The sequence below is a fragment of the Meleagris gallopavo genome, chromosome 3, assembly GCF_000146605.3.
Source record: "Meleagris gallopavo isolate NT-WF06-2002-E0010 breed Aviagen turkey brand Nicholas breeding stock chromosome 3, Turkey_5.1, whole genome shotgun sequence".
Lineage (NCBI taxonomy): Eukaryota > Metazoa > Chordata > Aves > Galliformes > Phasianidae > Meleagris > Meleagris gallopavo.
Genome location: NC_015013.2, coordinates 44,888,026 through 44,912,142, shown reverse-complemented (window position 1 = coordinate 44,912,142; position 24,117 = coordinate 44,888,026). Strand labels below are relative to the sequence as shown.

Sequence of the window (24,117 nt, the reverse complement as noted above, 5' to 3'; positions counted from 1 at the left end):
TTTTTCTTTTTTTCTTTTTTTCCTCTTGCTTTCTCTTTTGGGAATCATGGTGTGTTGCTTAGTATGTATAATGTTGGTAGTTTGCAGTACAGTTAGTTGTGTTCCTAAGGATCAGTCTGTAAAGGCAGTACAATGCACAGTGTTGTGAATGGCTTGTTGTCAGCACTAGTTAAAGCTGCTGTGACAAATGGACAGTGGAGGGGGAGGAGGAATTATTTTACAGCTAGGAGAACTACAATGGCAGTTGTATTGGGAAATCAATGTTCTCTTGGTGGCGTGTTTGTTTTTTTTTTTTATTGCCCAAATGTCAGTGTTTCTCAATAGCTTGCTCGTATGAATAGGAGTCAAGGGAATTCTCAATGTCCAAATCATAGAGCGTGTGCTATTGTTTGCATTCTCCTCAATTTCTGAGCTGCTCACAGCAGGCTGTAATCATGTATCATGCTGATTTTTCGTCTCTGTTATGCATTATTTCAGTTTCTTCTGACTTTTGTCTTCCTTATTCACACAGAGGAAGCAAAAGGGCAATCTAGATCAGGAAAAAGTACTTAGAGCTGTAGCTTGACTCTGGATAATGTGCTGTTTGTTTTGCCTCAAGGTAGTTCATCGTGTCTTTTGGCTTACCTGTCTGTGAGAAAGTGTAGTGCCTTCCTTTAGACCTTGTAAAAACTTGTCCTATGTTTGATATTAAAGGTTATTCTGAAGGAGTCATAGGCTTTTTCATTACAGTGCAGTCATAGGTATTGGTTTGTCTTTCTGATTGCTGTGAAATAATTGTCAGTGCTGCTCTTTGCCAAAGACATCATTATTCTGTCTAGAAATTATCAGTACGGCTTTCCTTACTTCCTGGAAGGCGTTTGGTGCAGTACAGATACAGATCTGGTCCTTCTCATTTCCCTTTGTACAGCACATCGAATGTAGCTAGTTAGGACTGCATTTCCCTTATGCATCAGGGGAAGGCTGAAAAAACAGTAAAGCCTCCATGTCTCCCAGAAGAGTTTGTGTTGTGGTTGTTTGCTGTAGATTTCCAGGTATTCAGCAGCCTGGATAGAAAGCTACCATTCAGAGCTCTGAATTGTTGGATACAATAATCTGCCTCCCAGAATGAACAACACTAAATAATCTGTAGTTGCTGCATTTAGAATAGATACAGGAAGGTGTCTTTTGTTTTAGTGCATACAGCAGTATTTGAATTGAGTGTTCGTCTATAGGATTGACTGCTAAGATTATATATGCTATTTGATTTCCTGATGATTAGATAATATTACGATCTCATCTGCCATCTGTCTGTTTCAGGCTTGCTAAGCAATAGACCCAAATGGGCTGTGCTTAGCAAAAAGGCTTGCCATTTTCTGAGAGGTTTTACAGGAAGAGGAGTGTGGAGCTGAACTCTTTATACAGCTATATTGATATGAGATTTCTTCTGAAAAACATTTTTCAGAAAGGGTTTTCCTAGAGTAGAAAAGGCCTCAGAGAGACGTAGTCAGTGATCTGTCCCACACACAAGCTATGCTGGGAGAGACTTCTTGTGTTCTTACCAGCATAGCAGCCTCCTTGTGTTCTCACTTAATGCAGCCAGTGCTGCTGTGCTCTTGTGTCCAGCAGTTTGCACCATCTACTGCAGATGGGACAACAAAACGGAGTTAGAGAAGAAGAAAGAGAGGACTTTCAAAAAGAGAAGAATCTTTTCATAAGTTTTTTGAAAGCCTAACGTTTAAGCACAAATGATTTTCGAAGCTTTTTAGCATAGAAATATCATTTCCTTAAGTTGGCTCAGTATTCTTTCCGTTTTTTACAGTGTCCCTTGTTTGAGCTGACCTTTTAAAAATCTCTTTTGGGTAGCTTTGATTTTTTTTATAGGGGAATTCATTATGATGTAAGAACACAAGTAGCATAGGACTTCACTGCTATACAGTATTTCATCCTCTTAAAGTAGTTACTGTCTTTCAGTTGCTTTTGTTGGTAGTTGAAACCTGCTTGTAAAAGATCTGCATCTATTTGTGATGGGAAGGAAAGCAACAAATAGTAGTAACAACTCTTAACAAACTTATTTTCCTCTAGCGAGGCTTATACTCTTTCCTTTGTCACACAGTGAATAGTCCCAGTGTAAATCATGTCTGTATTTAAGGTTTGCATGTGAACAGCTTCCACAGTTATCACGAGATTTTCAACTGCCCTTGCTATTTTTACTCTGGGTTTTCCAACTGATATTGGAGACACTGCTCGTGTGCTGGCTGATCTGTGTGTGTGTAGCAGCTTGTCCTCCAAAATGGATGCATTTCTGTAAATTCACCTCAACTAGAATAAATTCTGGGGGCCAGGAAGTGTAGCAAGAACAGCAGTATGTTTGAATTATACAGTAGCTCTGTATGGAAAATATTGATTGCACATTACACATAGTTGCATCAACTGATATCAGTATAATTCACATGTATGCAGTGTTTGTGTTCAATAAATGCACACCAATCCCCAAATTACAATAAAAAAATAACTTTTTCTGTGTTGAGGAAGGCTAACACCAGTCAAACTTCAAATCAATTCCAGAACTCCTTCCCCGCCCAACTAGGTGCAGGTGAAGAGACGACCCACGGCAAGCCTCTAAAATTGGATGGATTTGGTCTCTCTTTCTCCCAACACTTGAGCCCAGGACAAAACAAGGTATGGAGCTGCGAACCATACAGCCTTTTGCCAGCTCCAGAAGGTGGAAAGTGGTTGAATTCATCTCTGTATTCTATTGCTTCATCAACCCTTGCTCTGCAGCAGCTGTCCTGGTGGCCACAGGTCCTGTTTTTTGGCTACAAGCTAGATCTCACAGTGTGCAACTCCCTTGCATCAGTTAAGGACTCCTGCACAGTAGATTATTTTTCCTAAGAAAAAACAATCATTGAAAACTTGTCTTCTTGAGAAGTACAACTTCACATGGCATCTGGGAGGATGCTTCCTTTCTTTATGTATAGGGCAGCCAAAAAGTCGTGGTTCTAAAAAAGTTGTATCTTTCACAAAGAGAAAGTACGAGCCCAGTCATACCGAAGTTAAGAGGTCAGGGTTGTTTTTTCTTCTTTGTGCCTTGTGTATGAACCAGGACTGTAATGGGTGAGAAGTAACAGCCACCTCTCTGAGGAGTTATGAAAAATATTGGCATGTGGTGTTAAGCCGCTTAGAAATACAATAGCACAAGACAATGAATAGGATTAGAGAAATGTGGAAGTTTGAAGAACTGGGGGCAGTTGTTGCCTGAATCCACCAGCGGATCTTGTTCATAGGGGAAGTTGGAGGAAGGCTAGCAATGAGTACTACTTTGCTCTAAAGGAAAAGGGCCCAACAGAAGGGAGCTTCAGATAGCAGCAATGGGCATTTTGGTCTGTATTTTTGGTACAACTTAGACGAGGTTTCTAGAAGTTTAAACCTTCATTTGGGGCTCTCTGTTTGTTTTGTTTTGTTGATCTGTTTTTATCAGCGCTTTCCATGCATTCTTCTTTCCTTGACTTTTTCTAGCTGTTGCTCCAGAGCAGTATACTTGCATTTTAAGGTTTTTTTAAACTTTTAGAAAAGTAGTTTTTTCTTGATTCAGAATATACCATTTTCAGTAATTGCTTATCGGTGTGAAGCTATTTCAGTTCACTCTCACACTTTTACTTACATCACCTGGCTTACTAATGAGGCAGCAGATACAATTAACATTTTAAATGTTTTTTTCCTGACTAGAAAATTTGTGAGTTTTATTCTGAGATCTCTTATAACATTGCACGTGCGTTTTGAAGAATACGGTAAGGGCAACACTTAAATAACGCTTAGTATCTGGCAGCATCTGTCCTCATAATTGTCTGAGATTAATGTTGTAAAGCTGAGAAGGGCTGAAAGCCTCGTGCAGTTTGTAGTGTGTTTCTGAAGGTGTGGGTTAAAGATGTGACCTGCCCTGTTTAGCTATAGGTAGGTAGGAAAATGGTTTTTAAATGCTTCCTGTATTACAAATCATTTCAGAAGCAGGGGAGAAATAAGCAAATCCGAAATGTAATCTGGCCATACTTCAAATTTTGACACAATTATCCAGTACACAGTATTAAAAACTGAGGAACCCTAAAAGAAGCAAGAATGCCTTTAGAGATTGGTATTTACAGCCATTTTCTTTGCCTTTATCACAGTCACAGCTTATTAGCTGGGAATCTAAATACAAAATCAGCTGAATATACACATTGCTAGGTTATCTCATTTCTAGCTGCCTGCTCTGTTTATCAAGTCCTTACGTAACATTCTGAATTACATTAAGGTAGGGCCGAGCTTTGTATTCCCGTGCTGTTATCCTCTCACTGATAGGAGAGATGAGCAGAGCCACGTGTAGTGTGGTTGCAGGGATGGCTGCCTCTGCTCTCTTGCCTCTCCTACGCTCAGGCTGCACCACATCTCCATTTTGCTTTCTAGCAGTGGGAGCGTGGGGCTGCGGGATGCTGTGCTGCAAGGCAGTGTTGGTAGGATGGAGGCACAGAGCTGAGGCTGGGGAAGCAACAAGTGCCAGACTGTAAACATTGATTTGAACGCTATCAAACTGATTTGGGTTTGGAGATAGATCAGGGATTTTCAATTTGTGTTTATAATTAAGAATGTAAACAGAATTTAATGATTAAGTGTGCTCTACATACAAAGAGAGGCTTTTAAAGCTCTGATTTGAACTCTTTACAAATAAAAGAATTGTGATAAAGTAAAAACAAAAAGGACGCTGCTGCTAGCATTAAATCATCCCATTACCTCACTCACTTCTTCACACACAGTTGCGTACAGAAACACTGCTCCGGAGCTTCTATCTTTCATTCTTCACTTAGGCTCTATCCTTCTTCTGAACATGTCTCCATGTGATGTGTTTTAGTTTGTGTTTTTTCCCCTTTGGAGGGATGTGACAAAAGGGTTTGTCTAAAAGACAAGTTGAGGCTAATGATTGTCTGTTCGATTAAAGACCTTTTAACATTAATTCACCATAGTACATTCTGCGTAAATAAATTGATACAGACTCACTGTGACCATTACTTAATCCTTAACTCGTAAGAAGCCAACTGTAGCCAGCCTGAACTGGTTTGGGGATTTTGTTTGAGTTTTTTGGTCAATAAATCATAACCTCTCATGAGACTTATGAAAATTCCTTTTAAGCCATGGTAGTTGCTATGTCCCTACTTGGATAACAGTCGAGATAGCAATCCTTAAATTGATAGCTTGCAAACGGACTGCTAAATTTGTGCGGGGAGCCTTTCTGGACTAAGCCAGTTAGTTTATTTGCTGTTTTTTACGAGATTAAAGCCTTGAAATCTCTCTATACTTAAGCTGCTGATTGCTGTCTGAATTTCCTTAACTTACAAGTTTGTATCTAAAACAAAATCTGAATCCCAATTTCCTTATCATCTTCGCTACTCACTCTAAAAACTTTTAAAGAAAAACAGGCCTTTCTTTTCAGTTCTGGAATTTGTATTCATTACTTCAGCATTCCAGTCTTCAGAAATTGAAGCTGTTAAAAACTAGTGCCTTAACACAGCCACCAGGCTTGGGCCATCCCCATTCCAGATCCCATTTTCACTTGAAACTAGCTCCAGAGCAGTGCTGTTGTAAATGGCTACCTGAAAAAATCCAGATCAACGAAACAAACTCCTGCTTTTACAGAAAGAAAAGTAGCCTCTAACTTGAATTTACTTTGGTGTTTGAATTCTGAAATAAACCTGGATGATGTCAGAGAAAAATATAAGCCCGGTTTGTGTTGGGGTCAACATGTGAAGTATGGTTTTGTGCAGAAGCAACTTTTGTGGCAAAGCTTGTAAAATCAGTATTTCTTGAAAGACATACTTTGGTCTTTTATGGCATGGTGAAGGAGTTTATACCAAGCACGTGAAAGCTGTAATAACAGACAGAAGCTTTGTAATTTGAGTGCGATTTCTAAGATAATTGAGAAAATAATGGCAGCATTTTCCCTAAATAGGAACAGGCACTGGTAGTCCTTTATAAATGTTCATTCTGAATTCTAAGGATTTTTCATAGCATGGTCTCATCGTCCTACGTTTTTAGTTGTTAGTAATAAACCGCCTTAGAAATAGACGGGACATATTAAGCATTCCCTTTTTTCTTCCTAACCGACATCAACGACAGGCTCAGACTGAGCACTTTCAGCCCTGCGTTTCATGATGCTGAGCGAGATTAGCAGCAGAAGCTGCAGAATCGTCCGTCGCTCACCCACTGCGAGGGGCCTTCTTTTCTGTGAGTTTCCATAAATTAGATGTGGAGCCAAAGCAAGCGGAAGCTATTTTTAGTGCAGCAGCACTGCAGAACAGAAGCTGGCGGAGCGTCACGTGTGTCAGGCTGAATCAAAGGGAGTATCCCAGCAATGCGCTGTAAACAAAACAAGGGCGCCGTCAGAAAACAAGCTGCAGCTACCTAAAGAACCCAAATCAAAGCCTCACGCTAGGAGCAAATGCACTGTGTTTCTTAGGAGATTTTTCTATTTTGAAAACATGCAGGCAAAATAATGATAATGCATTTCCTGGTATCCCATTGTCTCACTTGATGCAGTTCTTTTCGTGAGGCATTTTGTTTAGAAATCTGTTTTTGGCTGTATCTTCTATGAAGTGTAGTTGCTGTCACAAGACACGTAAGCATAGCAGAAGCAGCTGCAGCTGTCTGCAGAGCCACTGCGCAGGGGATGTCCTTGCTGCAGAAACACTGCCTTAGTGACACTGGGTGCTGCTTTTCAGCACAGGAAAGAGCAGTATGAGCTCAAGGGGGAATGGTTTTAAACTAAGACAGGGAAAGTAAAGTTTAGGTTAGATATTAGGAGGAAATTTTTCATACAGAGGGTGATGAGGGTGATGACACACTGGAACGGGTTGCCCAAGGAGGTTGTGGATTCCCCATCCCTGGAGGCACTCAAGGCCAGGCTGGATGTGGCTCTGGGCAGCCTGGTCTGGTGGTTGGTGTCCCTGCACATAGCAGGGGGGTTGAAACTAGATGATCATTGTGGTCCTTTTCAACCCAGGCCATTCTGTGATTCTGTGTGTGTGCGATTCTCATGCTTTATTCTTACACTTCAATTAGATTGACATGTTCAGCTGCCATGTTTTCCATTTGTAATTGAAGTTTTTATTATTTTATGGATTTTTTGCAAGAAATACATCTGTCCTCAGAAATTATACATTAACCTAAGTAAATACTCTCTGAACCTTTCAAAGATTAACTTTTATTTATGTTTGCTCTGGTTTCCATGTGTCTGCATGCTTTTGAAGACACTGATAGATTTTAACTCAGCAATTGAAAAGCTGTCTTAAAATCACTTGCATGCAGCAGTCAGTAGCATCAGTTTATTGTTACTCAAGAAGTGGGATGTAGCCTTTATAAAGTCTTAAAGGTGTTAAAAACTTAATTGAAAGGGGAAAAAAAGTTTATCCCTGAAAACCATCTATTCACATCCCCTGTCAGTCCCACAAGTGCACATACTGTAGTGAACTGCAGGGTTTGAAGTTGCTAGGATTTTTCTTTCAGGAGCCTGGGGAGTGGGGAGACTGTTTGCTGCTCTTCCACTAAATGTAAATAGCAGTGAGAAAGGTGACTAGGAAACAGGATGTCAGCCTGAGAAACCTGAGCAGTGAGATAGCATTAGATATCAAAAAATATTTGTTCTAATTTATAGAAATTCCTGATTCATATTGAAAGAAACAAGCAACAGCACTTCTGTTGGTAATAAATAATTGTTTTCAAATGCCTATAACCAAGCTGAACTTGGAATCGAAAGTCCCTACTTGAAAGAGTTATCTACTTGGGCAGAGATACTGCCTCCTAGTTCCAGTACTCACTGTTATTTCCCATCTCAAATATTGCAGGGAGTAAAAGCCCTGCAACACATCCTTGCATGGGATTTTGCTAGAATGGTTCCTACCAGCATCAGTTGTAACTTAAAAAAAAAAAAATCAATTTTAAATAACTATAAATCACGTAAAAGAAGTATGTCTTTAGCTACAAATTTCATGGTGTTTTTACACGTTGGAAAAAGAGAATTTGGAGAACAAGACTTCAGTGTGATTTTGCTAATGCTAGCAAAAAAAAAAGTTTATGTTTTTTGTAAGAAATAACTTGCTGTTTATTTCAGCTAATGGACTACACTTACACAGAAGGTACTGATCACTGATATGCTCATGTCCAAGCAAAGACAAGGCAGCCTTTGCAATGCTGAGGCTGCTTACAGAGAGATTCTGAGTTGCGTGTATGACAACAACCAGGTTTCCTGTCTCAGCTCTGAGAGGAAGCCAGAGCACGCAAGGGTGGGGAATCTCTGATTTGCTGGATGCCACTTTTCGAACACACACCTTATTCTTATCAGTAATACAAAAATAAATAAAATGATGTACGTGTGAGCCATAACAAAACGAACGTGTACATCACATCCAAGTCCTGCATTATAGCTTCTACCTCTCAGTTCATGACTAAGGAATCTATAAAGTATAAAGCCATTTTTATGGAGTGAAGTTAATAGCAGAAAGGCACGCTTAGGAAATAATTGCATTGAATTATCTTCTGAGTGATGCAAAGAAATTGCAAGTTAAAGAAAAATAATGGTTGCTGTGAATCTGTTGTCAGCTGGAGAATTGGAACAGATGCTTCTATACTGGGATATTATGAAATCTAACCTTTGAGCAGGTCAGTCATGACATGTATGTAAATAAAAGTAGCTATACAAAGCTTTTGTATTAGCATGGCAACATAATTGGAGTTCTTCAAAATTATGCTGAATTAACATATCACCACTTAAATTTGGCTTGTAGAACTGTTTTAATTATGTAGTAAGTTAAATGTAAGCACATAAAAACTTGCATTAGGTGCAGAACCTTTTCAAGGACATAATAGTTGTAATCATCTCATAACAGCTGTGATTTTCTTGTTCCATAATCTTTTGTAAAGAAGCTGCCATACATGACTGTTCACTTTTATTGATGGGATATATTTTTGAAGTTTTTTTCTGGATTTCTTTTTTTTTGCCAACTCATTCACGTTCTTAGATCTCTTGACAGAGATTATAGGTATGATTGCAACCTGGCTGGACACACACAGCTCTCCATTAACCTAACCAGTTTGGGCACTCGTACAAAAAGGAGAGCTTCAGTTGAGCCTGGATAAGCCTGTCTGAAATACTGGGCTCAGTAGCTGAAGTCTTGTCATAGCAGATACACTGCTATCCATAATTGCAGGAGTTGACGCAGAGTTCAGTAGATATCTGCTTTAATTCTGTATGTGCCTATGGATCACCATGAAGATAATATCTTTTATAATTTTCTCTCTTTTGTCCATGGTTATGTATCTATCTTGTGTGTGTTATTGTTTGGTTTTTTTTAAGTTCTAGTTCAGCATTTCTTCTTCTTCAACTGAACAATCCTTTCTTTTGATATTTGATATTTCTCTTTCTCTGTTTTTAGCTGCCTGGTAGATTTTGCAGCTGTATTCTCAGCTCTCATCATTTGAAACGATGACCCTAGTTATTAATAATATCCAGTGTTTTGCAGCATGTTGGGAAAACCCGTCACAGTTATTCTACAAATGTGATTTATTTAGCAGCTTCTCCACACCCTGCTGAACTTTAAAGGTAGATGCAAAGTGTGCCTCACTTCATTCAGTTCAGGAAGGCTGATGTGTTGGTTTCTCTGGGGGTAGAATCAGGTCATAACTGCTTAATTCTTTTGAGTATCTAAAACGTTGGTAGACACTCATTCTGTAAGTGGGATGCAGAGCAAAAAGTCTTCCCCTATGGATTACAAACAAAATAAACTTTCTTGTAAATAACCAACTAGGAAGCAGAAAGACCTTTATATAGCTTATTTCATGTATACTGAATGTGTATTAAGTAAAGCATACAGGTGTTTTCCTGCTGGTATGGACTGTGTTTCATTTGTTTCTCCTTTGCATTTTCTCAGAGATATATAGTCTGTTACTTCAGTAGCTTTAAATAATGTCAGCTGGTTTACTTCTAATAGATATTGTTATGTGCATCATTATATGCAACAAATAGGAGGAAGTATGTATGGTGAATATGTTGTCACAACCAACATGCAGAAGTAAAGCTGTTGAGGTGATGTTATCTGGATTGCCGTCAGCAATCCACATCTCATTTATACCCTCAAATTCTAAGCAAAGTGTTTGATGTCAGCAGTATGTCATGCGGAGGGTCCCCTCCCACAACACTGTCATGTTTGTGTCTTACAGCAGAACTGCAGTTGCTGACACAAGGGTTTCCTACTAGAGGTTAAGTTGGCCTCCCATTTTTAACCCTTAAATGACAGAACAGTTAAATTCTGAATTTCTGTCAGGCAGTTGTGTATCTTATCTGGACAGAATAGCTCAGTGAAAAATAAATTTGTGTAACTGGAAAAAATGTTTAGACTATCTTATCCATCCAAATAATACCTTGACACTGGTAAAGTGGCATTGCATGTTAGTAATTGGTGTTGCCAAATAACCTCATTCTTCCTAGGAAAGCTTTTTGTGCTTACACTCCGCTTGTTGCTAAAATGAAGTGGATCCCTTCTTACACAAATAAAGTAAATAATAATTTATGTTATAAAGCAAGATAGAAGAAGAAAAAAACAGTTTTCTCCATTCCATGCATCTTGCAGGTAGCAGCTTGGATAGTTGCCCTCAACTGTTGCTCAACCGGAATTTTGAGGGGGGGATTCTTGAATCCAAGTCAATATTCTCCTCAGAGGTCTCAGTTCAGGTTTTTGAGCAGGGTCTTGTCCTTCTAATAAATTGCATTCAGAAATGCATGTCTTTCACAGTTAGTGTTTCCACAATGACCAAAAGTTGTTAAGCTTCCAAATTAAAGCTCTAAGCAGAGTTGGTTAGTAAGTGCTATTATATATCATTGTAATCTAGAGAGAATAATATGGTTAAGTAACTTTTTTTAGCTGCTGGAATCATCTGTTTTTTTGCTGATAACCAAGGGGAAAATAACATATTTAGCTTCCAAGAAGTTATATAGCAACAATAGGAAAACAGTACATGAGACAGCGGTGAAGGCCAGCTGCCTTCTTTGAAGGGATTTTGAGGGAACACATGAACAATAGCATTTTAGAATAAGGCTGTGTAATGTAACTTTGAACTATTTATAACATGCGGAGAGATAGAACAGGTACTTGTGTTTAGTGTAATTATGCTTATGCAATCAGCTTTTTTAGAAAGATGTCCGTTTGACTAATTTATTTTTGGAAATGTACTCCAGAGTGCTAAAATGTGTATCTACATATCTGTCTTTATATAATTTTCAGTTTTGATTCTAAGCCTGTTTTTTTCTTTTTAATCTATCAGGAGATATCCTTCTACTTATAAATGCTTTGAGGCTGATTAACAATTGATGGCAGACAAATCTGCAAACACCAAGCTTTTGGCATCACAAATGAAAATGCCTTTCTTTATAAGAGAGGAAGGGGAGGGATTAATTCCCTGTTTAATTTCTAAAGAAAAAACCCACAGCCTGACCAGACAAAATTTCTTTATACTATAAATAACCAAACCTTTCTGTTTTTCATGACGGTAATTTTGATATATTTCTATCTAAATTGCTCTTTCCACATTCTTCCTTCTACTACTGGGTTCAGCAGTGTTCCTTCAGATATTCGGTAGGTGATAGAAAAAATATGAACAAAATCATTCCACACAGATGCAGATGTGTGTGATTCCTAATTGTGCTGTGCAGCTAGATGGGGCCTTATGCATGGTCTTGTCCTTGGCATTTAGTGTCTGTATGTTATTTATACTAAATTTTCATTCTAGCCATCTTATTACCTGACTGCTGTTAATCACAGAATCATAGAATGGCTTGGTTTGGAAGGAACCTCAAGGATCATCAAGTTTCAACCCCCCCTGCCACAGACAGGGTTGCCAACCACTAGATCAAGTACTAGATCACATTGCCCAGGGCCCCATCCAACCTGGAACGGGATATCTGCAACCCCCCAGGGAACCTGTTCCAGCACCTCACAGTATTCAGTTGGGCTGTGTTCTGTAGCAGAACATGCAGAAAATGACCTCATTGGTTCAGCCTGCATTCTACTTTCAGGCTCCTCTCCTTGTTGAAAGAAATCTGCTGTCTCATTTTGAGATAGATATTAGAAGGAAGTTTTTCACCTGGTGGATGGTGACACACTGGAACAGGTTGCCCAAGGAGGTTGTGGATGCCCCATCCCTGGAGGCATTCAAGGCCAGGCTGGATGTGGCTCTGGACAGCCTGGTCTGGTGGTTGGCGACCCTGCACATAGCAGGGGGGTTGAAACTGGATGATCATTGTGGTCCTTTTTAACCCAGGCCATTCTGTGATCCTATATGATTCTATGATACAGAGCCTCCTCATGCAGTTTGTCAATGCAAAAGTGTATCAGGTATATGTAATGCTGTTTCCTCAAGAACTCTGCCAGGCCTTAGCCTGGGCTGCATTGGGCTGGGCACCATTCAGTGCTGCTCCAGGCCAGACCCTATTGCAGCCACACAGGCTGCAACCATACTGCCTAGGAAGGAGGCCGGGCTTTGGCTTTGTTCCAGAGCCCTCGTAGAGTTATTTAAATGCATTTAGGATGTGTTGAGGAGAAGTTTGTGGAACATACTGTACCACACCAGGAGGTGATGGTAGAGCCTGTCTCATTCCTGATGGCTAGAGCCAGCTTGCAAAGGAACCTGTTAGCACTATTCTCGCTGTGCACTGAAGACTCCTATAGCTCAGGTGCTAGCAAAATGGCTATTTTTTCTGCATTTACATTTACATTTATGTATTTACTGTGTCCTCCCTTAAGCGCGCTGCTTGGAAGGTAATGAGGTCTTGCTAACAATCTGTGTCTAAAGCAGCTGGATTTTTGAAAAAACTGTTGTGCAGTTTACCCTCAACAGCAAGATAATTATATTTGTGGAGAATCACACGGGCACAATCATTCCTCAGAACAGAAAGCAACCTCTGTAACTGCAATATGCAGTGCAGTGTCACATGTTGCTGGACTGGGTGCCATTGTTGTCATATCACTCAGACTTGGGTGTTTGGAGGTTAACCTGCACTGACCAAATAACCAAATAACCAAGACCATCTTTCAGGCTCCTGACGTCTGAAATTTTGTGCACGTTACTGATCTTTTAAGCGTATGAGTCGTGCCACTGAATTCCAAAGTCCTGTTGCATTCAATAGGATTACTTATATCCTTAAAACTATGCTTGCGGGTGAGTCTTTGTAGAATCAGAGCTTTGATTGCACTGAATTTGTTAGTCCCTCTGTGAACCTGAAATATTTAACAACTCTGACAAAAGAAAAAAATAGCGCTCTGTGGTCTAGTTGTTCGTTTGTATTCATTTATTTTATCTATATTTGTTCTGCAGTTATTAAATTTCTCTCTTACTTGTAGCTTCTATGAGAAAATGTGTCACCTTGAAAACGGTGTCCGTTTTGAAGACGAGGTTAACAGTTTTTCAATGTACTTTTAGTATGGTTCTGATTAATACCAGTAATGATCCCCTTCCTAATGGCGGTCCGTATGTGCAACTCTAAAACCTTGTCTGGAGGGCTAGGGGGTAGCTCAGGATGCTTGCAGGGTTTCATAATGAAACCATCATAAAGCTTTTCAGTTCTGAGATTCTGAGACAGGAAGAAACAAAAGCAAAAAATCCAATTGGAAACTTGCCTGTTTCCTCACTTCTGTGATTGAGCATTTGTCCAGTGTTATGTAATATTATGATATAGAATCTATTTAGAAGTGCATTACGGTGCTTGAACTGAATTTACATCAGGACAGGCTGATATCTCACATACAGCCAGTAAATGAAGATGTATGTCTAAGCAGTGTATGGTGGTGAATTACTTAACACAAATTTTCAAGGATTTGTACTGAAGGTATTAGAAATACATAACAAAATAATGAAGTTGAAAACCAGGATAAGAAGCAGTTCCTATAAATGTGTTTTGTGGTTCTGAGCTTGAGTAACACTGAGGCCTTCTAAAACATGTATCTTGCAAAATGGGAGCAGTATCAGCACCAGCCCAACTAAAGAACATTTTTTTGTTTTCAAAATGTCGTCACAGTTACATTGTAAATGTGTACTTTTTCATTTACTTAACATTTTCGTCAGTGAGCAGGTCTACAGGGGAAAATAACTGTCTGAAGGAAGTGTGAACTTTGTCTGCTTTGTAGTCTAATGCAGGATAACCTGTTGGAAGACAGACGTTTGTTAAGAGGAGGAGATCAGTACTTGTCATGCTGTTGTTAGGACTGGATTATCCATAATCTAATTACGAAGGTTACTAACAAATTGAAGAGATTATAAGATTAACAATTATCTATGTGATTATTTGATTAAAATAAATGCCAGCAGCTTTGGCTGCCATACCTGGTATTTGGGATCAGAACTCCTATTTATTTCGTAGCAGAAAAGCAAACAACAACAAAAAAACTTTGTGTTTTGATTCTGGTTTTGTGATGACGTTAATAACATGACTGGACCCTAATCATTCTATTTGCTCTGAAGTACAATACGCCTTATTATTTAATGAGAACCTTTTTGAAGTAGGGCTTTTGATGTTGTTTTGTTTTGTTTTTCTAGAGGGGGGAAGAGTGTTTTTAAAAATGAATTTAAAAATTAAGTTTTGAGGTATTGGATAGAGGTGGTAATTCCATAGGATGGAAGAAGTCCAGCGTGGCTGATGCTGCAGCAGGGCCACCAGAGCAGGGTGCCCAGGCCCACAGCCAGCCAGCGTCTGGAGACCTCCAAGGAGGAGACCCCACAGCCTCTGGGCAGCCTTAGAAGCGCTGCCTGAAAAAAGATAGGCCTTTGCACAGGGCTGAGGGTTTTTTTCTCTGGTATCTGTAGTTTAGTTCTGGTATCACTTAGTGGAACTTCTCAGATTTATTGTTTGAAAAATGTCCAACATAGTGTAATTAGGAGTTTCATCTCACTGTGGAGCCAAGTTCCCAGAGAATAAAGCAAAAGGTCAGCACTCTTCACACTCAACTTTAGAATTCTCCTGGCACTCCCTCACAAAGGCATGCACTCTCCCAGGCAATATTGTAAAGAACTTTTATATTAGAATTCAGCTTAATATGGATTTTCCTAGGGAAAAAAAAAAAAGGTCAGGTCTTTTGAGGCCATCACAAACTGGTTCTCTCCCTCAGGACAGGTACCGGGCACGTTTCTTCTCAGTGCATTTCCTAGAATCCACACTGCAATGTGCACAGAGTTTCATGGGAAAAATATTCTGATAAGGAATTTGTTGTTCTAGGAGCCCTTGGGTTTGAAGGGACAAAAAAAAAATAAATAGAAAATGTAAAACTTATACCTGTGCTCACAACTCAACTATAGGGTGACCTGCCAGTATATTGCCAACTATATTTTATTACATCAACATGTGAACAGTGCTTCCATATTTAGAGTATTTAGAGGACAAATACCAGAGCACTCCTGCATTTCATTTCTACCGATTACATGCAAGTTGTGAGTGGTATTTGTAATGTTCTCTTAAAGAAAGAAAAGGAGAGAAAATACAACATTTTGAAATCTGAACTGACAAGTGGCTTTGGGTTTCAGACATTTATACCTTATTTGTATATTCCTCTTCAGTGTTTTCCAGATGTTATTGCATAAATCTTCCCAGTTTTTTTCCACTAACTGTATGGGCGGAGAAGACAGATTAGGAAGTTTGACTTCCTTCTCTGTGCCTGTTTTTAGGAGCTTTAGAAGTTGTCCAGGATTTAAAATTGGCCTCCATGGATTTTTGAAGTGAATTTATCAGAATTTTCCTCTTCCTTGCAGATGTGTATGTTGTATAGTGCTGCAGCTTCTAAACTCAGCTGAAGTTGCCTTTTCAGTGGACCCATGATATCTTAAAGGAGTGAAAATGTGGGGCCATGATCCTGCACAAAGCTGCCCCGGGCTTTCAGGTGGCTCCAACAGGCTCTCAGGCTACTGTGGGCAGTGTTGCACCAACCAGCACCAACTATCAACAGCACCAACCAGTCTGATGCTGTTCAGCCCCCTCCTTTTGGTATGGGCAGCGAGCCTCTCAGCAGGGAGCCCTCATGGAAAGCTGCAGCAATGTGAGGGTGACCCATAGTGCCAAATTCTCCATTAGCCACAAACATCTTTTTGCTCCAGTTTGTTATAAACTATGCCCTCGAAATAACAACCACATCTTGGGTACTGGATAGAGCAATTAAAAAGGAAAGCATAAGGTAATATTTAAAGTAACTTGAAGTAGGGCATAATCAGGTTGTTGCATAATTATTTTCCTCATTCCTCAAACCCAACTCTATGTATTGTTTTAATAGAACAAACGTACTGTAAACTGAAAGAAAAAAAAATGGTGGAAAGTGAACAGGAATGGAAGAAAGGTACAGAGAGTGCAGTTAGGCAAGCTTTTTGCAAAATACCTGATTAATAGCAAATTATAGCATTAACATGGCTTCCTTACAAATGTACAAGTAGCAGGGTTGCTGGGCTAGTTTTGAACACTGAGTTTTATAACCTGTGTCTTGGTTAAATGGCTTTAACTATTAAATGGAATTAAGCCAATAGTTAGTAAGTTGGACATGATCACTGTGTCTTTCCTTACATTTTGATATTAACAGTTCCTCTCCTCGTTTCAGCTTCATGCATTCCGTCAGCTACCTAAGATAGTCATTTAGATACTGTACTGAGGGACATGGTTTAGTGAGGGATATTGGTGATAGGTGGACAGTTGAACTGGATGATCTTAAAGATCTTCTCTAGCCTCTGAATCGCTCAGTCAAGCTATAAGTGTTAGAATCAGTGGCTTGAATACATTCTTTGGTTAAATATATCCTGTTTTGAAATGGACAGGATAATGGTGATTTAATGAAAACACTTCAGAAGCATCGTTTGTAACGACAGAAGAGCTTTCTTATGAGCCTAATAGTTACATCCAGCACTCGTATCACACTCCTTAGACCTTGCATGATAGTGTTATATTCACCTGATAATTTCTAAAACAGCTGTTTGTTTTTCATGTACAGCTCTGGAACATGCTGTGGATGGGAAGGATGATGTGCTCTCCAATCTAGATTAAATGTAGAGATGCCCAAATTCATTCTGGCACATGACATGAACAAGTTGGGGAAGAGCAGGTTTTGTGTCCTTCTCATCAGTAATCTCTGTGAGAGGTTACCATGCCTCTCATTCTTTGCAAAAAAAAAAAAACAAAAGGTCTATATCTGAGCAATGGTTCTGTTGGCTGTTTTGGGGTAAAAATGCTCTGGAATTGCTAAAAGGAAGGCTGTCAGTTCTTATCATGCTTCTAAGGCATTTGGTTGTTTTTTGGTTTTTTTTTCCCTATTAAGTTTTCTAGCCTTGAACATTGACAGAGCAGCATCTGAGAATAAGCAGGTGAACCATGCAGTGCACATTGAAGGGTTGCTCATAGAGTTTGCATCCAGTATGTCCTTCACACAAGGTAAAGGTATGAGAGTGCAGAGTTAGAGCTGGGACAAGAAATAGTGACTGCAGAAGACAAATGACCTGCCGCTGCACCTCATGATCTGGAAAAAGTAAAAATAAATTTTACTGAGTGCTCTGCAGGGTCTGCATTTACGGCTTCTCCATTCTCGCTGTCTGGAAGCTAGACATCTCCTTGACTTTTCTGTAAAGCAAATTTTTCAGTTTTTTTTAGCTTTTTGGTCAACAGATTTCACGTTTTATATGTAGCTCTAGAAGGTTTCTTCTCTAGTAGGATGGGTGTTGGGAGCCCTCGCTCCTTAAATTTTAGGCATCTGTAGGAATTTCAGATCCTATCTATCTGTCTGTCTGTCTGTCTATCTATCTATCTATCTATCTCTTGGAATCTCTAATACATCCTCATGAGAACTGATGCTGTGATCCAAATGTTAAGCCTTAGAACTAATGCCAGTCCTCCTGCTCAACCCCAGCACCCACCAGAACTCCAGCAAAGTCAATTCTCTGGGTCAAGTCAACACTTACACTTACATTTTGCATAGGACATTACACATTGTTCTTCTCACGTGTCACAAATAGATCTGAAAAGAATAATAAGCGTGCTTGTGTTTTTCCTGGTCTGGAGAATTCAGCACTCTGAAGAGCTCACATTTCTTTATCTGGGTATTCTGGAGGTTATTAATATTCTCTTTTTAGACATCTAGTGTGACTTTTAGATGTGAGACCGCTTGGCAGCAAGTTCTCTTGCAATGAGCTTGGACTGGTGCCACAGGTAAACTCAAACTTCTTGTGACTTCCTTGTAACCATGTGTTTTGTCTCTTTTGCTTCTCGTGTTTGGGGATTTTCTGCTTTCTCTTTTATCACCCTCCTATAGAAAATTCTGGTCAAACTGGTTTTTCCTTTCTGGCAGCCACCATAGCAGACTTATTTTTCCAAACCACTTCCATTGGAGTAAGTAATGTTTCATTTCCAGCAAGCAACCTGGATTTGGCATTCTTCAGGGCTCACCGCACTTGGTGGATTTCATATATCCACAGTGCAACAACTTTTAAAAACAAAACTATCAACCAGAGGGTGCAACTTGCACTGAAATAATTTTTCCATATCACAGCAACAAAGCCTGTAAGTAACAGGGAAAGCTGCATTTGCAATACTCTGAAAATAAACATTGTTAACTTTTGACATCCTATTGCAACCTTTTGGTGTAAAGTTGGTGCTTGTGAACCTGATGCACTTGACAGCTCCTCGTATTATCAAGGCTTTTGCTTGTAGTTTGGCTTTCTTTAACATAGAAGTCAAATCTGTTTTTCAAGAACTTAGCTTAAGTGGCAGACGTGCGATGTTCTATGCTCTTTAGTTAGCAGTTAGCAACAAGTGAAAACAAGGTTTTGATGTATCTGTAAAGGTAGATTTTCCAGAATCTCTGGAACCATTGCATTCTGCACATGCAACTCTGATGTTTCACATGTTCTTTAGTTCCTTTGCTGAGCTGGTCCAGATACTTGCTGGAAGATACTAAATAGTTGTTTCATTCAAATAGTTGATGAAGTGATTGCAATCTGTCAAATATCAGCTCACAAGGCAGTCAGGATCCAGATCTCTCCAGATAATGCTATGTGATCTTTCTCTTGGTCCTCTATTCAAGTTTGCCCTTAAAATTACAGAATGTGCTCTGTGTAACATTTGTGTTACAGAACTAAGATCTGTCTGTATAGTTTTATCAATATACATATAAAGATCATGAGCCTGTGTCAGTCTAAGCCTTTGGTTTTATTAGTGCTTCATTCTTGGTTTGTGTTTTGCAGCAGCTCGTCTGCTTGCACCTCTGGGAATAAAATGTCTGATTGCACGCAGTAGAAAAAATTTGTCCTTCATAAAATAAGTAAATAAGTAACCTTTCCTCTTCCTTCTCTTTGTGCTATTCTTCTCTGTCTCTGAGATCCTTCATAACAGAAGCTGCAGATGATGAGTCTCATTTCTGCTGGAGCCTGTTAACCTTTCTGTGTGAATGACAGTTTTCCAGATTGAAGTCTTAGCCAGTGTTTATGTTAAGAAGAGGGTTAATGATGATCCCCATAGGCCTCTCGCTCGAAAAGCAAAAACATCTGCTAAGCCAAATAGTGGTTAGTTTGCTAAATTTAGAAGGAAAAAAATGCATTTCCCAAAATTCACACTGCTTCTCAGCAAATTTAGGGAACAGTGGTGGCAAGCAGTTATGGAAGTCATACTGTTTATTCATTTTTAAGTTTAGTTCATATTTTTTCAATTAAAAGAAATTAGATTGGTGTTATTAAGCAGAAGGAAGGTACTCAACATATATCTGAAACATTTAATGTAGCTGAGCTTTCCATGTATTTGTTTAGGTTGATAGTTGGACGTAGCCTGCAAAGCCTTTTTGTAGAGATATTCGGCAGTATGTATTGAGAAGAGACTATTCAGCAGCTAAGAAACTGAGACTGAAATGAACGTCTGCTAGGAAGCTCTCTTAACTAAGCTTATATACCAGCAGCATTCTTTCACAGAATTTATCCATCTTTCTTTATCCTCATCAAACTTGATTCTGACTCCTGCCAGCCATCTGACTTGTGGGGGAAAGAGTCACCTGCTGAATTGTGATGAGCTTTTCGTTGCAATAGTCATGACTGACAGTTGTGTCTTTGCCTTTGATATCTCAGCTTAAGTCATCATCTGTGAATTTTGTTTAAACTAGAGCTCTCCTGCTTCACAAGGCTAATGTAATAGAGCATCTCACGTTGTCTTTGCTCTGGATGACTTTGCTGTAGCTTGGCGCTAGTTGTAGCCATGATAACAGAATGGGACAGGTACATGCTTCCCAACCAAACTGCTGGTACCCCCCAGTAGGCTGCATGTAGATCTGATCACAGAATCATAGAATGGCTGGGGTGAGAAGGGATCATGGAGGTTAACTAATCCAACATTGCAGTTTCAGCAGGGCCACATAAAGCAGGGTGCCCAGGACCACTTCTCCAAGGAGGAAATTCAGAGCCTCTGGGCAACCTGTGCCAGTACTCTGTCACCCAGGGTCCGTTTTTGCCCAGAGTCCATCTCAGTATGTTCACCGCTCTCCCTTGGTAGCCCATTTGTTGCAACAGCTGTTCTCACTCTGAGGACACATCTTGAAAAACCAGGCATCCCAACCAGCCACGTGCTGCTCATGTACTGATCACACATGGAAGCTAAGCAGCTATCCTGTACATGGTCTCCAGTGTCTCACGAACCCCAGGTGGAGGGCTGGCAGGAGGTTTTAAAGCACAAATTCTTCTAAATTGAAGAATTTCTTTACTGTGAGGGTAAAAGTGCTTGGAACAGCTGTCCAGAGAGGTCGTTGAGTTTTCTTCTCTGGAAGTGCTCAAGACCAGCTTAGACACCTTCCTATGCAACCTGCTGTAGGGAACTGCTTTAGCGAGACGTTGGGCTGAGTGATATCCAGAGGTCCCTTCCAACCCCTATGGCTCTGCGATTCTGTGAAATTCAGAACTTCAGTCCTCGATTGCCATACCCACAGAGGCCTCACTCAGCGTCTAGCTGCGGCCGGCCGGGCAGCAGGCCGGGAGCTGGGTGAGCAGATGCTGCCCTCTGCAGTCTCTCTCCTCTCTGCTCCACAGCCCCAGCATGCATGCGGTTTGACGGCTTTCTTTTCGAAGCCCGTTTTTTAATCTCCCTTTCCACCCACAGGACAGGATGAAGAGACAGTTATAGTGTGATAATGTCAGTATTGAAATAGGGAGAAGAGGGAAGTCCTGGGAAACCGGTGCTCTTAGAAGATGCCAAAAATACACGTCAATCAATACCAATACGTAAATCTCTAGACTCTATAAATAAACACAAAATTTCACTAGCGTCTTCAGTGTTTGCACTGGCTATTTTTCTGCATCAGCTCAAGCAGCTCAAGCAGCAATTGGTCATTGAAAATCAGAATAAAGAGTGGATTCAGAACAGCTCTCATCCCCTTGCGCTCCTGCCTTGCAAGTGCTCGCTTCTACACCTTTCCTCAGGGGAGACAGCTGCAAAGCAGCACACAGGGGGCGAGGGCGAACGCTCTGTTGCTGCATGGGGGCTGTATTTAAAGCACAGTGCCTATTTGCATTTGACAGGAAAATCCTCACCTATTAAACGCTAGCAATGTCTTTTGAGGGATTTCTATTGATATCTTCAGTAAATGACTTAGGAAAATAAATCCTTTAGGGGTTAGAATGATACTGGAGGCTATTTTCATTATGTCTTTCTCAGGAACTAGGAATCGTATCAGAATAATGTGAGGTTGTTTGAAAACCAACTGTGGAGCCAAAGGTATCCTCCAAACCAGAAATCCATAATTTCCAATTTTTAAATTCTGCACAAGGCAATAACAAGGTTGTAATCCCTTAGCTGATTAGTACCTGTATATAACCATTCAAATTTTGATTTTGTCTCTGATTATTTCAGCAGGTAAAAGAAAAAAGAAGAAAAGGGGGTCAGTTTCAGCTCCCTAGTATAGAGATCTGGGATAAGTTCTCACTGTGAAATACTTAACTTGCATGAGGGTTATCATAATCCAAAGATAGCAGAATTCAAAGTCTTGGTCTTGCATGACTTCATATAGTGGGTTATAGGGGGTGCTCCTACTGATTTGGGGGCCTGGTTAAGGAATTTGCAGAGCCTTCTGTGTTCCTTCAGAAGCAGAAAGTTTGCAGACTGCAGCCACTTACTTACTGAGGATAACTTTGAGATTCTTCATTCTGACAGCTTCAAGCTATAGTGTTACAATTTTACCTTTTACCAGGATTTTTAGCATTAGCTTGATTTCTTGTTTTCCACAGAGAATTTTTTATACCAGGCCTTTGAAATGGGGAAAACAGAAAAAAAAAACAAAAAAACAGTTAAGGTAGAAAAAGATTTATTAAAACGTGTAGTTCATTGTGCTGATATGCTGTTTAGCACCTCATCTTTCCAATTCTTTGAATGTCAAAATATACTTATAAATAGAGCATGTCTTTTTGTGTCTGTAGTCTTATTCTCAAGACATGATTTTCTTTTAATTGTGATTTCGTGGGGTCAGGATATCTGTACAGAACCTTGTAGTGATTTACCCAGTGAGAAAAAGATTTTCGTGTACAATTACCTCCTCTTTATTTGTGCATTTATGAATCCTTTTTTAAGAAATTCTTATATAGCTGCTAATGCTGCACAAATTGCCATGGTTTTTAAAGAGAATAATGCTTATTGATAGTTCCCACATGCACTGGCAGGCACATCTAAAACCTGTACTTTTGTGTTCACAGCTTGCATAATGTAAAATGTAGAGATTGCTTGTCAAACTAAGTGTCAGCTGAGTTTCCTAGGAAACTCACTGAAGATATTTATAAAACTACAGATCAGCTTAATAATAGATATAATAATGTCAGTAGCTCGTGATTGTTGTTTTTTTAACTTTATCTGTCCATTTTTCTTTTGCTTTAATTTGTTGGCATACCAAACGGCTGCATTTCCAAACAGACCTTCCTTCCAGTATCTTCCTTAATTTATTTAAAAAAAAAAAAAAAAGTGATCTGGGCCATTTCACGTCAGGTAATACAGACCAACCTACAGCAAAATTAAGGAGAACCTTAATGTCCTACTCATTATCAGAACAACAAAATAAAACCAGAACTAAGAAGTAGAAATACAAATATTGTGTTATAGTTGTATTCGTACTTGAGTATGAATACCTGGATGCCTGAGTTTAAAGTTCATTGCACTTACATGCAAAACAGTTGCAGAATTATCGTCAGTATTGAGTACGGTTTTCTGTAAAAGATGCGTAAGTAGAAGACCTGTCAGTATTGAGAAAAGATGTAGTTCTGTCAAAATAATTCTATCCTTCAGATGAAAAAAACATGAGTTAAAAGGAGAGGATTGGTGATGCTGATGTCCATTTTTATTCCTTTCTCTGCTATTCTGTTTTCCTCACACTGATCCTTTGAGCGGAAATTTAGGAATCATCATATCTTAAGCACTTTATATTGAGTTTTTAGTCATGTAAATTTGCTCATGTATGCAACATCTGAGGCTGCATATACATAAGAGTGTATATTACACCAGACCATAATTATGAAAGGCATTTAGAATTAGCAGAAATTAATGTTATTTAGAAAAAAATGTTATTGTTTTCACATTTTAATACAGCAGTGAGACTGAAGCTAATGTGTTTAGAAGTACTGACTCTTTATCTCATCTGGAATCTATTACTTGTACAGAAACTTGCCTGTCAGAGCTATTTTTTGATTCTGTGCTAATTAGCCAAGTAAGGAGCTTCTATGAAAGATGTTCAAGAATTGATTTCCCTTCAAGAAATCCAGAGTCTACAAAACTCAGTGCACATTCAGTTTACTTCCAAAAGAAATCCTAGGAAACCATCACACACCAGAAAAGTTAATGTTAGGTAAAGCTAAGAAATTTAGCCCAGAATAGTGGTCAGATGTTGATTTATTGGGTGCCAGTGATATCACTGCAACCTGATAGAGTGGTTAGCATTTAGAACCCTGTAAATCACTGCCTTCATTTCAGTGTAGATGACTAGATGACGTGTGGTCAACAGCCTTAGAAGCATAAAACATTACAGCTATCTAAACTGATCTTTTTTAAGCACTTTGTTGAACAAAGCTGTCTCTTACCTGTGGCGTTCCCAT

The 24,117-nt window shown here is 39.4% G+C and overlaps 1 protein-coding gene across 1 annotated transcript in view; it reads right to left on the bottom strand.

The window, feature by feature from the left end:
- Positions 1 to 24,117, bottom strand: part of MPPE1 (metallophosphoesterase 1) — a 30,152-nt gene extending 6,035 nt beyond the window's left edge. Inside the window, exon 1 of the mRNA XM_031552852.1 lies at positions 24,103 to 24,117. Coding sequence (XP_031408712.1) covers positions 24,103 to 24,117 — 15 coding nt within the window. The remainder of the gene's footprint in view (positions 1 to 24,102) is intronic.